Raw genomic sequence first — 11503 nt, forward strand, 5'->3', positions numbered from 1 at the left:
TCCGCCCTCTCCTCCTCTCCGGTCTAAACCCTGAATCTCCCGCAGAGCCACTTCATTTCGTTCAGCTGAGAGAAACCATCACAACCTTCCTGTGTGTCCGCTTACTCACACCTTACCACCCCCTGAAAGCTGTGTCCAGGGTGGGTTGGAAACAAACACACACGCGCGCACACACACACACACACACACACACACACACACACACACACAAACACACTCCCCTTGCGCTGTATTCCTCCCACCACCTGCGTTAAGAGGCTTTGAAGGTCCAATCTGCCGGCTCACTTGACTTGAACTCTCATCCCAATTAGCCGGCACTCTCTCTCTGTCTCTCTCTCTCTTCCTCTGTCTTCAAGCCTGATCCATGCTCAGCGAGTTCAAAACCTGATCACATCTATAGTCCCGTGCGACCATCCTCTTATTGTGATGGATGCGTGAAAGCAGGTGCAAAAGTTGCGTCCTAATCCCTCGGAATGATTTTACTTTGCGCTCTTGTCATCCAAGCGTCTGGCTGGTCATTTTTCAACCCGATACGAAGCCCGGCGGCGACAGTCAGTGTGGGAAACAATGAGAGGGAGAGGGAGAAGGAGAAAGAGAGCACAGAGGGTGTGTCCTGAGGCAGGGAATATCCGTCTTTCAGCTCTTGTCGGGATGATTCCCAGTGCGCACCAGCTACTTTCTCTCCCTGCTCCAAGTAACCGTAAACCAACTCGAAACTGTTTCCTCTTGCTATGTCACATTTACGCGTGGGATTATCAATGCGTAAAGTTGTTCTCTCAAGGTTTTTTGTTTTCTCTGATACCTTTGTGGCACCTCACCGCTGCCTCTCCTCCAGTTTCAGGCCTCTGTCGTCCCCGGTGACGCATCAAAGCTCTGCTGTTCCAATTACCCGTGTTTTGCTCTCTCTGTGACTCTCTCGCTGGCCTCTTAATGGGGACATTTCTATAGGCTTTGATGCTCAATCCTCCATAGTTAAAACACAGCTGTGATACGGTCCATGAAACAGAAGTTATTCACAAATATTAAAAAAGAAAAGAAATTGGCGCTGTAACTTTACGGGGCGTTCTTTATTTTTACGCGGCGTGGCCATCCGGTATGGCGCAGGTGCTTAACAGCCTGCAGGTTAATTTCTCACGCAGAGCGCTTGTCGTGCCACAATTTCTCATGACAGCTGCGCACCCGCTGGTTCACGATGCCACCGGCTGCAAATACTAACCGGCTGAGCACATTAAAACGACAATAATTGTGAGCAACTGTATATTGGTAACGGTCACATGGCATATTTACCACGTCTGACCCCCAGTACTCGCCTTATTGGACCTCACATCTCCAAACAATGTACCTTCTTTATCGGAAGAAATCTAATGAGATTCTCCCTCCTCCTCGCTATTTAAGGTCTATCACAGGCTTATTGCTCAAGAGCTTCCCTGACAACCGCTGGTGTTTCCGCGGCCTGGTGCTCTGCAGTGACCCCGGAGCAGAACAGAGGGCTCTTGAGGAGCACAGCGTTGATTTGCATAGTGGAGCAGTGACCTCCGTGCATGAGTTGAATTCTAACTAGGCATCCGGAAACACGCACAAATACGCGGACAACACTGGGTCTGCTCATTGAGAGAGCGAGCGAGAGAGAGAGAGAGAGAGAGAGAGAGAGAGAGAGAGAGAGAGAGAGAGAGAGAGAGAGAGAGACCCTGTGCTGTTCACCTGAGAAAGTGTCACCAAAAAATAAAAACCCTCCACATATCCACTCCTTCACTTTTGAGTGCTTGTGCCTTGAACGAAAGGACTTGTGAGTTGTGTATTTGGCACCATCTATCGGTCATTTGTGTTTAAGTGCTAAATATTAACGTGACACCTTGATTGCTATTAGGGTCTACAGAACGTCAATCAATCATTCAGTCAAACTTTAATGACAAGTGAACACAGACGGCTCTTTGTGGCCTGGTGGGATTCAAATATGTGGAAGTCAAAACTTTATTTTTCAGGTTAGCAAGGAGTTTATTGCCATTTTGAACATTTAACTTGCCGTATTCATCTGCAGCAAGTCTATCCACACTGGAGGAGAGACTTCGTGACTGCGGCAGGTATTTTGGTGGGTAGGGTTTCCTTCCATATTCAAGCTGAAGATCTAATGATAGCTGTTACATGCTACTCATATTGTAAATCAATGTGACACCAAGTTGTAATGTATAATTTTGGGCTTCATACGTGCAAGTGCAAATGTATTTATATAGCGCCTCATCATACCCAGAGGTCACTTAAGAGTGTTGTACAAACTACAGATTTAAAAAAAAAGAAAGATGTGAAGCATAAAATGTGAAATATTAAATCAAGTACAGGAATAAATATATGGAGAAATTTAAATGAGGGGGAAAAAAAGATAGGAAATGTAAATTAAAAGCACAGGAGAAAATAACAGCTTAAGCTTAGTTTAAAAAATGGCCACATTTGGGGCTTTTCATAATCCTGACCTTACCAGACCTTTTGCTTCATGTCACCGCCCACTGCTTTCTCCTCTTTGTCTACATGCTTTAAATGGTAAGATGGGACCAAAAAAAAAAAAAAAGAAAAACTGTTTTTGTCCCCATGGGTACAAATGTTGACAGTACACACATGGTACAGGCTGTTTTAGAAGTTAAGTATGACGCACTAAAAAACAGAAGTCCTGAGAAATAAAATATTAATTAGAAACTATCGTATCAGAGAGGTTTCAGATCTGTGCTGTCAAACACAGAAAATATCTTGGGGTTGATTTTTTTGATCTGACTCCTTGAGTGACAGACGCCACCCAACACCAGATAAGTTGCCTTTTAGTCTCCACCGCTGGAGAGAAAAAGACTGTGTTGGTGAATGGGGAAGGCACTAGGCGTGTTGCCAAGAGCATGCAACATTCACACACACATACACATATACACACAAGGCGCCCTGGCGGCTAAGGTCAGCGCTTTCTCAAGGCAAAATAAGGGAGTGTGGAAAGGCTTGGGAAACTGCAGAAGAATGCGCATTTCTCTGTACGCTGTTGAGCCGACCTAAAGACAATAACTCAGGGCACAGTTTAAGTCCATAACAGGGAGGCCCTGTGTGTGTGTGAGAGAGAGAGAGACGGGCACAGTTGATAGTGAGTCTAAATTAAGCTTTTCAGGCCTAATTCACACTCGTGGGTCCACCCTTTGAGAGAAGGTGGCCCTTATCTACACAATATCCTACAATATCCGCATGCCGAGGGGAGGCTGAGAGGGGCCCCAGAGGATGTGCTGCAAAACCTCCAGTATAGGCATTTACTAATTGGCAATCTGTGAAACTATTGTGAGCACAAGTGCCGCTGGCATTCAAATATTTGTTTACTCTCAGCCCTGATAAATGGACGGTGACAAGAAAATATGGTTTAAAAAAAAAAGTAACACTGCAGTGCTGTCGAAGGATTAGAGGGCAGCTTTGATAATGGTTGTTAAATGTTTATTATCAAATTATCTCCAATACTAGATTGTTTTTTCCCAAAATCATAACAGTACAGGATTCTTCCTGACACTTCTCAGTTTGGTGAAGAAATAAATGACGTTAAAATCTGACTTGCTCCCGAGTTCGAAGAGAAACTCAACGTTGAGAACGCTACAATAAACGATTTACAAGACCACTAAGTGTGTGATGTCCTCTGGTTTATTAGAGAGCAAATCTAAATAAAGACTAAAATGGTTTGTTCAGTAATGTCACGCACTTTGAGCTGAATTTCCAACGGGCTCTTTATGAGTGGAAGGCGGAAGATTTGAATGAATTCATTCTTTGAACGGACCAACACAAGATCCAGTAATCACTGATTGAAAATAGCAGTTTTATTCCCCAAAAGGTAGTTTTCTACAAAGCATCTATTTTGTGGAGAATGTGGGTGGCCTGCAGTTTTAAATCTGCACTGTCTAACCTCAGACTCCTCTGATTACATCCAGCTAACAACCTGTGTTATACACCAGTCTCTCGGGTCACCCCCCCCCCCCCCGAGTTCTGTTGCAGACAAAACTGAGAATGTGTCTTGACCAGCAGTGGTTTTAAACTAACTACTTTCCCTCCTCTGTGGCTGAGGATGTGTAAAAAAAACAACAACAAAAAAAACAGTTCTGCAGAAAATGGCTGGACACAGTTACATTCAGATGTCACTGAATTCCAGGAAAAGTCAGGACACCAGGTGAGACTGACGCAGAGCTAGACATAACTGGGAATAAGTCAAATTACCCTTGAAGTCCATGTGGCCTCCATGTAGCCTCCCTCCTCACAAGTAGGCTGCAGCTTCTGCTCATTTCAGATAAGGAGTGAGTTAACAGCACCATCTATTGACCTCAAAGTAGTAACAAGAAGTAAGACGGCTGACGAGTGAGGCTTAATATCTCCAAGAAAGTTTATTATAAAAAGAAAAGCTCCAGGTACAATGTCTGGTAAACCAGACCCTGGGTGCAATGCTTTCACACAAGTAGTAAAACACACACCAGATAACCGGCGGATTTCAATGTAAATCCGGGGGGGAAAAAGAAAAAAAAATTAGGACATAATACAGAATCAGTCGTTTCAACGCTCATCACTGCACTCGCATGACTTTAAATTCATGTGTAATTCTGTCTTTCGTGTATAAAAACACTGCCTCGATGCATACTTACATTGTAATTCAAAGTATACTTACATGTGATCCTGGGAGAGGAGGGGAAGAAGAAAAAAAAAATCACCTGTGCTCAATAACTTCGCAACTGTTCATGTCTTAAAACCACTGCTGTATGTGATAAAAAAGAAAAAGGAATGCAGATGTGTTATTTCTTGGCGAATGAGATCTTCATAGCATTCGTCTGTGTGATCTTGAAGCCTTGAAGTGCGTCCCGTGCAGCGCCAGCCTGCACTTCATTCTCAAACTCCACAAAGGCGATGTCGTGGCGACCTGGGACCAGACGCACTTCCTTGAACCCCGGGAACCTAGTTGGACAATAACACACTCGCAATCAGCATATTACAGATAGATACATGCAAATGTGTTGCCATAAGGTTTGTACTGACTGGTTGAAGAGCATGGAGAGCATGAGCTCGTTGGTCTCCTCTGGCAGGTTGGTGAGGAAGAGGATGTGATTGGGAGGATTTTCAGCAATCTGGGAGGATTTAAAAAAAAAAATTAAAATAAATAATAATAATAATAATAATAATCAGGTCAGAAGCAGAAACCTTAGGTGCACAATGATTTGCAAGCTACAACAGTACCTGCTGGGGCATTTGTCCTGGCATCTGCCCAGGCATCATCTGTCCAGGAGCCAAGGCACCAGGAGGCAATTGACCAGGAGCCATTCCAGGAGGCGGCATCATGCCTGGAGGGGGCATGTAGGGAGGCTGACCTGGCATATGCATCATGCGAGGGGCCTGGCTCATAGGCGGCATTCCCTAGAGCGAGAACACACACCGTTAAGGAGGACTGTGCTTCTCATCTTTGACACCCAGTGCTACAAGCAATCACTGGCTGAATATGGGAAGCCGACATGCTAGCATGGTGCCAGCTAGTAAGCTGAACGTAGACAAAGTTTAGGAACATCAGAGAAGAGAATGCCAGGCACTCACAGGAGGTTTGCTAAATGCAAGCTTATTAAAACGAGTGTTTACAAATTTAGTTTCTCAAAAAATAAGACAAGAACAACCTCAAGCGAGCATGAGGTATTTTGGGAAATTGGGAGAGTTTCTTCAAATTTTGCCTTTTTCCATCAACCTTAAAATGTGCATCAAAATACATGGTGGAAATGGGGTTTTGGACACCACAGCAAGAGCAGAACACTGTTTTCGCCGTATGAGGGCTATCACCCCCACAGGTCCTGCAATCTAAGTCTTGCTCAATTGTCATGTCATTTCTGCTGCAAAGGAAATCCATGTTTGGAAGGAAATACTTTGTTTTTAAACAGACTGCTGATGTCACTAAATTTAAATTCAATTGTAAGGAAATGCTTGTATGCTTTACCAAACAACAGATTCAACTCACAGGCATGGCTGCAGGTACTCCAGCCACCATGGCTGCTGCGGCACCGGCGACTCCTTTCTTGGTGCCAGATGTTACCGGCTTCTTCTTCTCTTTTTTACGGTCACGCTCCACATAAGTCCCCTTCATTTTAGCAATGATGTCGGAGTCCTGCTTAGCATACTGGATTCGCTGTAGGAGGAGACAAATAAGTCCGTGTAAACATATGCAGCGATACTAACTTCAAGTTATTGTTGTATTATATTGATCAAAAAGCAATCAACCTATAATAAAGACAATATTCTTCTGACGGAAAGCTTGAAAGGGATGAACATACCATAGGTTTGTCATAGAAGGGGAATCCTTGCATGGATCTCAGAGCATTGGAGGCACTGTTAACCTCTTTAAAGATGACAAAAGCCTGACCCTTCATCTTTAAGTTTTGTGCAACCAAAATGTCCAAAATCTGCCCAAACTGTGAGAAGATGGCATACAGCGACTTCTTTAGCTCTGCAAAAAACACAAATAAGTTAGTTGTAGGAAGTGACATTTTAATTTACAAGGTGTGGTTTTTTTTTCTACGAGGAGCTGAATTTAATACTGGATGTCTGCAGTTTATTTCCATGTCATGTAAAAGTAACTGAGTTCTGATCAAAAAAAACAACAACAACTAAACCTCTCAAGCTTATTTAAGTACAAAAACGCTTGAGAGGTTTAAGTCTTTCTGTTGTAATGTGGCAGTGAAATTATCTGACCATTCCCACATTAAAACCACTTCACATTTATCCATTACACTGAACGTTTTTGAACACAAAAACACCTAGGGGTTGACTTCAGTTAAGGACTAGGACTTAAACAAATTTGAGGCAAATCTAGGGAAAAAAAACAGATTCTTTGAAACTTTAAATGCAATAGAGTTCATATAAAAATACATGCATTCTGAGTAATATTCATCCAAAAAGCAGGATTCATGGCCGACTTTCATCGGTGTTCATAAAACCAGCAGGACCTGAACCTTTGAAAGCAGAGATGAACTTACCATCTTTCTTGATTTTCTCATTCAAGTTGTTGATGTAGATGGTGTGGTTGAGCCGAGCCTCGGTAGTAGCCATCGTCTAACCTGTCGAGAATGACCGGTTGAAGAGGACATGGATTATGTATAAATGAAAAACGAACTTAAAACCGACCAGAAGATGCATTCTAGATTAATCAATGGAAGCTAGCTAGCGTTAGCAAACAGCGAAGAGTAACGTGGAGCAAACGTTGGCCTGAAAGCCAACCAACGTTATTGCAAACGATTGAGGACCAAAGTTTTTCTGGCCTTAATATTTATTCAGTTCAGTTCTAACAAATGTATCAAATTGAAGTTATCGACTACTTGGATTGATTTATAGTTATAACAAAACGGTGAAAGAAGTGCATACCTTGAAAAGCTGAGCGAAAACCCCGGCAGTCACAAGTCTCGTGCGCTGTTCTCGCGTTAAAACCATTCAACTCTTTCCGGTTTGCGTAACATCAAAGTCCTTCCCCCGAGCTCAGGTCCTACAAAACTTTATTTTTTACATTTATCGCTTGCTCTATTGAAATTCGGATATGTTGTGTATGTCGATAGACACCAGTTCAGACACGCAGGCCACACTAATTTAGAAAGAGACATAGAGATTTATACAAATTAACACTTTAGCCAAAAGAAGCTGATGGGTCACAGAATTTAGCGCTACTTCTGCCGATGTTCAACTCGTTAAAACATATCTTTCAAAACCTAGTCCATGACATCAATACTCAAAACTAACTCTAATATACCTATGTCTTAACTCGTCAGAACCGGTGGTTGATAGGTGATCCAAATACACACACGAAGAAGAACAGTACGTCGTTGCCAAATAAGGTGAAAACACCGGCCGGAGTGTTTTATGTGTGGAGTGTTTTCGCTCACAAGTATAAGGACCACTAGAAGCTAAATGACTTGCGCTTAACACCTTGCGTAATAACGATGCTTACTTTAGCGCTTCTCTTCCCAACTTGTGTAAACGAAATCGCTGGAAAAAATGGGGAGTGAAGGTTAGCAACTTGTGCACCAGTACATTTTGTTTTTTGTGAGTTTATGGAGCTTTAACTTCAGACGCCTGCAGGGATGTTCGAAATACTAACCAAACTTCATTTACCGTCAGGGATTTAGGGAAAATGTCGGCTGAGTGTTCCCTGTCACCTCCTCCTCCTCCTCCTCCTCCTCCTCCCCCTCCTCCTCTACCTGCTCCTGGTCCAGCGGCTCCAGCTTCATCAGCCAAGAAGAAGTTGTATCAGACTATAGGGAGCAGCAGGAGTCCAGTTGAAGGAGATCACACAGAGGCTCGTCTGCTCCTCTGTCAGAGGGAGAGCAGGTGATATCTTCACTGTCAAAAACTTTAATTTAGCAGATGTTTATTTGGACTTGTGTAAAATAACAGCCTACACTGCACACGTTGCTCCACACGAGACCTTCAGCCAGACAGTAAAATTTTGGTCTGGGAGTCCCCTGAGGGCTGCTTTTCTCAGCTGTGTACCTGAAGTCTGGACGCTGCTGACAAGATCTACTGGAGTCATCCTGTCTTACATGACGAGATCCAGTCCATCTCAAAGTTGCTGTTGTCAAAATTGTGGAATTCTCATACCTTTGAAAAAACTTGGTGACCATTGAGTGCTGACTCTCTAGGGACTCTTCAGCCTGCTCCAGGTTTCTTTTTAAAAATTTTAAATAATAGACAGCGTAGACTTTGTCGGCTTGTTTACCTCTATGTGGTCATATTGGAAGCAGACTGCTACCACTACTGCTTAGTTGATTAAGCTCCTCTGGCAGAAATTAGCTCTACAAAAACCAGAGTCATTGTCCAGCTAAACTGTAAAAGATCCTGTAATAATGAAAGCTGCTGTTCTGTTGTGAAATATTAAGTTATGAAATGTGTTTTAGTTTCAGGACAGATCTGCAGTGGATACTGATGAACACATACGTTCCCTCCCTGATACAAGATGGTCCACAGTAAGTCTGTTAATCTTATGTAACCCTAATAAAATCCCTAAACACTTCCTGAACATTGACGTGTTAGAGTTATTTTTAAGCTCGACATATTTGCCAGGGTGTGACTGTTATTGCGTAAATCATTGACCTCTCAGGTGCGGTCTGGTGGCTTTATGGATGGCTGCTTACCCACGACAGCCGACTCTGGATGTGGACACAGTTGTTCAGACAGCAATGCAAAGAGGATTCACAGCGCAGGGTGAAATGTTTTCAGGTAAATGTGAATGCAGAATTAGTGGGGAGATCACAAGAGATGGATTAACCTCTCAGTTTGGCGGTAGTTTCCCAAAATATGCTTAGATTGACTCACAATGAGAAACGCTCTCAAGATGTTAGTAAAAATGTGAAAGTTTTCCCAGATTTGGAAACAAGTCTTAATGAAGAGTTTTATTTTGGCAGCTAAAAACATGGCCCTGCTGGCAGAGGAGGTTTGCAGCTGTAAGGCAGAACTGCTGTCAGGTGGTTTGAACGGCAACAATGCCGGAACCATCATCACACACCTGTGGGGCAGACAGCCTGTTCTCATCCCGTATCCTCGACCTTCTGTCAGGAAGGATTTTATTCTGTAGTTGTAATTTTCAGTTCCAGGTTGTCATAAAAGAAAAGGTGTTAAAAAGCCTAAAGGCCTTCCAAGGAATCAAAGATTGTACAATTTGAATTTACAAAAAGCTGTTTTCTCTCTTTTTCTTTGCTACATTTCAAGTTTCAACACACCTCAGGTTAGTGAATGTGAGAACATTGTCTGAAGTTGTGAAAATGGGTGTTTTAGCAACATCTCCAATGTCACAATCAGTTAAGTTGCCTGCTCCAGATCTAGAAGGTCCAGCTCTTCATGCCAGTACTTAGCAAATGGTGAATTTTTTTTTTTTTTTTTTTAGAATTGATGCATTTATTCTTTCAAGAACTTGGAGCTATAATAATCCTTCTGTCCGTCTCTGAATTGTTTTTGATACACTAAATACTTCAATCTCACTTTTTTGCTTCATGTTTCTGCCTGTGAAACATCTGTTTCTTATCAGCAGAGGTCGCTGCTGCTCAGCATATCTACATCAAGCCTGTTTAAATTTATTCCATTTGGTAGATTAAATAAAAGTTAATTGATCCCCTGAAGAACCCTTGACAGCATCCACAGATACGATGAAGACTACAACCATGAGCCGTGTCAGCGTAACGGACACAGAGCCCACTGGGCTGTTGCCTCAGGTAAGACAGGGTGGTTTAATTCTCCTGCTCACTCCGCCAGTCAAAATGCCACACGTTGACCATCTTATCACCTCTTTCAGGTGTTCTCCTGGGTCTGGACCAGGGGAGTGTGAGCAAAGAACACATCCAGCCTGACCCCACGCTACCCTGGCTCCACCTATCCACTAACACTACCCCCTCCTGTCCCATCAGTAGCTCCCAGGAGGTTTACATCCTGGCGAAGCAGGGTAAAAGCCTCCGTTATCAGCTGTGGGGGTGGGACAGCGTAGCTCAGAGCAACGGGCAGCTAAAAACGATGGACCCTCAGAGAGCCAGTGACGGGACTCCCTATGTGGTTCCTGAGGGAGGCATGGAAGTCGGACTGGCTGGTCAGGCGGTGTTGCTCCACACACGGACGCAGTAGTGATCAGCAGCTGTGAGAAACTGTTACAACCAACATCTCAGCAGCCTTTGAAAAGGGATCCATGGAGCCAAGTGTTGTGAATGTCAGATAATACAGCGTACATCATGATATGAGACCATATAAAGTTCTGACTGAAGAGATTTTACTCTACTGAGACAGTTTTCCTTCTGATTACACCCAACAGGCTTCATTCGTTCAATGTATTTGAATGTAAACTAAATTTTGTTTTAGCAGCGGCATTGTATTGAAATTATGGTTAGAATTGTTACATCATCATGCTGAAAAACAAAAATCTTGAATCTTACACTGGATTTGCTGAACTTGAATAAAGTAGGAATAGGAATTCATCCATCCATGTTCTACTGCTTATCCTATTAAGGGTCGGGGGGGCTGGAGCCTATCCCAGCAGCCTTCAGGTGAGAGGCGGGGTTCACCCTGGACAGGTCACCAGTCCATCACAGGGCCAACACATAGAGACAGACAACCATTCACACTCACAGTCACACCTACAGTCAATTTAGAGAATCAATCAGCCTCGTCCCCTCTTGATGTCTTTGGACTGTGGGAGGAAGCTGGAGTACCAGAGAGAACCCACACAGTCACAGGGAGAACATGGAGACTCACACAGAAAGATCCTGTGCTCGAGCTGTGGCTCAAACCTGGAACCTTCTTGCTGTGAGGCGACAGTGCTGGCCACTGCACCACCGTGCCACCCGAATAGAAATTTATGGTTTTCAATTTCAAGGAAATTATCACAATACGCATGTACTACATATAAAGCTGTTAGAGTTGCAGATATCTAAGGTACGTGTTCATCACACCATGATCCCCTTAGCTGATGACTAATTTGTTTTGGAAGACAACACACCCACACACA

The 11503-nt window shown here is 43.4% G+C and overlaps 2 protein-coding genes across 4 annotated transcripts; one reads left to right on the forward strand and one right to left on the reverse strand.

Moving 5' to 3' along the window:
* Positions 1–4366: 4366 nt before the first annotated feature.
* On the reverse strand, positions 4367–7786 carry snrpa (small nuclear ribonucleoprotein polypeptide A). Its single transcript, XM_086216301.1, has 7 exons — positions 7390–7786; positions 7005–7085; positions 6303–6475; positions 5990–6157; positions 5227–5403; positions 5029–5117; positions 4367–4947 (listed from the first exon to the last, which is right to left on the reverse strand). Exons 2-7 carry the CDS (start codon positions 7075–7077, stop codon positions 4788–4790), a joined length of 840 nt encoding a protein of 279 aa, XP_086072427.1. The 5' UTR covers positions 7078–7085; positions 7390–7786; the 3' UTR covers positions 4367–4787.
* Positions 7442–10960, forward strand: actmap (actin maturation protease). 3 transcript variants are annotated; one of them, XM_086216300.1, is made up of 7 exons: positions 7442–7853; positions 8137–8346; positions 8913–8981; positions 9116–9234; positions 9420–9549; positions 10153–10223; positions 10304–10960. In XM_086216300.1, exons 2-7 carry the CDS (start codon positions 8150–8152, stop codon positions 10624–10626), a joined length of 909 nt encoding a protein of 302 aa, XP_086072426.1. In that variant the 5' UTR covers positions 7442–7853; positions 8137–8149; the 3' UTR covers positions 10627–10960. The 3 variants fall into 3 exon arrangements, with proteins under 3 accessions (XP_086072426.1, XP_086072424.1, XP_086072425.1); XM_086216298.1 differs by having other exon boundaries at positions 7443–8026; XM_086216299.1 differs by having other exon boundaries at positions 7460–7504.
* The last annotated feature ends 543 nt before the right edge of the window (positions 10961–11503 follow it).

Source organism: Aulostomus chinensis, chromosome 10 (assembly GCF_037954235.1).
Source record: "Aulostomus chinensis isolate RoL2024-O1b breed Wild chromosome 10, RoL_Achi_v1.0, whole genome shotgun sequence".
Lineage (NCBI taxonomy): Eukaryota > Metazoa > Chordata > Actinopteri > Syngnathiformes > Aulostomidae > Aulostomus > Aulostomus chinensis.